Source organism: Fukomys damarensis, unplaced genomic scaffold (genome assembly GCF_012274545.1).
Source record: "Fukomys damarensis isolate Sample0158 unplaced genomic scaffold, DMR_v1.0_HiC HiC_scaffold_37, whole genome shotgun sequence".
Taxonomy (NCBI): Eukaryota; Metazoa; Chordata; class Mammalia; order Rodentia; family Bathyergidae; genus Fukomys; species Fukomys damarensis.
In genome coordinates this window covers 583,777-586,822 of record NW_022900949.1, presented here as the reverse complement: position 1 = coordinate 586,822, position 3,046 = coordinate 583,777, and the positions used below count along the sequence as shown (strand labels likewise).

At 59.3% G+C, this 3,046-nt stretch overlaps 1 protein-coding gene across 1 annotated transcript in view; it reads left to right on the top strand.

The window, feature by feature from the left end:
* Nucleotides 1-3,046, top strand: part of Pgls (6-phosphogluconolactonase) — an 8,230-nt gene that overhangs the window by 4,519 nt on the left and 665 nt on the right. Inside the window, exons 4-6 of the mRNA XM_010644379.3 lie at nt 1,427-1,609; nt 2,112-2,213; nt 2,569-2,709. Coding sequence (XP_010642681.1) covers nt 1,427-1,609; nt 2,112-2,213; nt 2,569-2,709 — 426 coding nt within the window. The remainder of the gene's footprint in view (nt 1-1,426; nt 1,610-2,111; nt 2,214-2,568; nt 2,710-3,046) is intronic.

Here is a 3,046-nt window from a genome sequence, read left to right as displayed (position 1 = left end):
CTGCTACGGGGGCCGCTGTGGGTCATATCGAGAGGGCAGCGCCTACGGCCTGGCCTGGCCCCGGCCGGGAGTCCTGAACGCTCTCTCTTCCGCCTGCGCGACCCCCTTTGTGCTTCATCCAGCAGCCGGGCACAGCACAGCTTGACCGAGCGCCGGAGGTCACACCACGTCCTCAGGCGGGAGGGTTCCCTGTCCTCTCTCTGGTTCTCTTTGCTCCCTGAGCACTCGCTGCGTATGACCCTGTTGTTCCCAGAGTAGCACACAAGGTTCAGTATGCAGATCTCAGGCATGGCCAGCCGACACCCATTTCACAGACAGGGTAACTGAGGCAGGGAGGGGCTCACCTGTCTGGTTTGCTAGCGACCAGAGGGGAAGCCGGGTTGTGAACCTGCCCGGCAACTCCAGAGCCAGAACTGGCCACGTGGAGCATCGGTGGGGGTTGCACTGACTTCCTTCTGGGAGGCTGAGGCAGGAGGGTTGAAGTCCCAGTGCAGCCTGGGCAAGTTAGCAAGATTCTGTCTCAAAATAAAAACAAAAAGTACTGAGGAAGTAGCTTAGTGTGTGAGCCCCGATTTCCATTCTCCTCACTACAGGGGCTGAGGGGAGGGAAGGAGAGGAAGACGGAAGGAAAGAGGGTTTGAGGGACTGGGTTGGGGGTGGAGCCCAGTGGAGAGTGCTTCCTGAGGATGCTGGAAGCCTTGTCTTCTGTGCCCAGCGCCGAGAAAAAAAGAATGAGAAAGCCGTGGGCCTTCGTTTCTTTTTCTCATAACGTCTTAAAAACTGCACCCTTTCAAAATTAAGACACAAAACTTGTCAGGCATGGTGGTGTCCGCCTGTCATCCCAGCACTCAGAGGAGGCCGAGGCAGGAGGCTCACCTCAAGTTCGAGGCCTGCCTGGGCTGCACAGTGAGACCCTGTCTCAAAAACAAAAACAAAACAAAACCAACCAACCAGGGCCAGGGATTTAGCTCAGTGGTTCCTCCATCTGCCTCGCAAGCACAAGGTCCTGAGTTCAATCCCTGGTACTGGACAAAAAACAAAACAAAACAAAACAAAAACAAACCAAAGCCAAACTCATATCCTCCACGCGGCCCACTGCCCTCTGCCTACCAGGAGGTCCTGCGTGTGGACAGGCCTGGCTGTGGTAGTGGGGGGCGTGGGCAGGGTGGCTTCTCCCCGGAGAGGTCACAGGTCACCCTGTGGAGGAACCAGGGCCAGGAGTGATGTGGTGCGGCCATGCTGTGGCCTTGGGAACCCTGTGGGTGCTGACTGTGGTGTGTGGGCCCTGCTGTCCTCGTGGCCCAGGCTGGGACCTGTGATTCTGCTTCTCCTAGAAGGGTTGTGCACCACCCAGAGGTCCCGGCCCGGCCCAAGCGCACCCGGGCACCTACCCGTCCTGAACCTCCTCTGCCCTGAGTGGTGGTAGCTCCAGCGCTCAGCAGCCAGCATCCAGCCATGCCCGGGTTGCTGTGTCTCAGTCTCCATCCTGTCTTTGCCACAGACGCACCTGCTGTCCAGACTGCCGGTCCCTGACAGCCAGGTCATCACCATTGACCCCCAGCTGCCTGTGGAGGCGGCGGCCGAGGACTATGCCAGGAAGCTGAGGCAGGTGGGTCTCTAGGAGCAGCTACAAGGGGTCTCACCACATGGTGGGCAACCTGTGTGATGTCACCAGCAGAAACTGTCTGCGGGCACTCGGAGACACCCAGGGGGCCCCCCCGGCCCCCCAGCCCTGTGGCCCTTAGCCTGTCACACCCTTGGAAAGGAGAGTCTGAGACTGGAGTCCTTGCCATTACTGGTGGGGCCAAGCTCTGTGTCCTGTTACAGCTCTGACCACCCCTGGGTCAGCCCTGCAACCCCTTGGCTTCCAAAATCCCCAAGTGCAACTGTCAGTCCTGCACTCAGGAGGCTGAGACAGGGCGATCTCCAGTTCGAGTCCAGCCCGGGCAACTTAGAGACTTAGCAAGACCCTGTCTCACAAAATAAAAGAAAGGGCTGGGGCTCTGCGTGAGGCCCTGGGCTTGTCCCCCAGCGCTGCCCCCCAGATTCCAGGTACTCCAGCCCCACTGTGTGGCAGCGGGCAGCCTCTCTGAGCCACACATCTCTGCCAGGCCTTCCAGGGAGATGCTGTCCCGGTGTTCGACCTCCTGCTCCTGGGTGTGGGCCCGGATGGCCACACCTGCTCGCTCTTCCCGGACCACCCACTGCTGCAGGTGAGTGCTGCAGGGCCCTGGGCCTGTCCTGATGCGGTCCTGGGGCTGGGGCCTGTTCCAGACCCGGTGTGTGGGGGACGGAGGTAAATGGCCAGCACCGAGCTGAGCGAAGGCTGGGTGAGAAGCTGGTGTGTGCAGCTCAAGAGGAGAGGCCAGTGTAGGAGCACCACAGGAGGCTGGGAGGCAGAGGCAGGAGGGCGCAAGTGACTGGGCAGCCTGGCGATTTAGCGAGACCCCAGCCTCAAGATTTACAAAAGGGCTGGGGATGCAGCTCATTGTGGAGGCCCTGCACCCAATCCCAGGACAGGAAAACAGCAGAGGTGCCTTTCTGTCCCGCCCGCCCTTCCTCCCCTAGGAGCGGGACAGGATTGTGGCCCCCATCAGTGACTCCCCGAAGCCCCCGCCGCAGCGTGTGACTCTGACGCTCCCCGTGCTGAATGCAGCCAGGACTGTGGTATTTGTGGCAACCGGGGAAGGCAAGGCCTCTGTGCTGAAGGTAACGGCCCAGGGCTCCGCTGGAAGTCAGTTGTGTAATCTCAGGAGGGAGGGGCAGCAGCGCTGACATCTAACCCCCACACTAACCTGGCAGTTTCTGGGGTGCGGGAAGAGCACTTTGAAATGACACTGAGTCCAAAACTGTGCTTGAGGTAAATTCTTAACATTAAAATGCAGCTTTAAAAATTATTAAACAGCCGGGTGTGGTGGCGCAGGCCTGTAATCCCAGCACTTAGGAGGCTGAGGCAGGAGGATCACTGTGAGTTTGAGACCAGCCTGGGCTACATAGTGATTTCCAGGTCAGTCTCAACTACATAGTGAGACCCTGTCTCAAAACA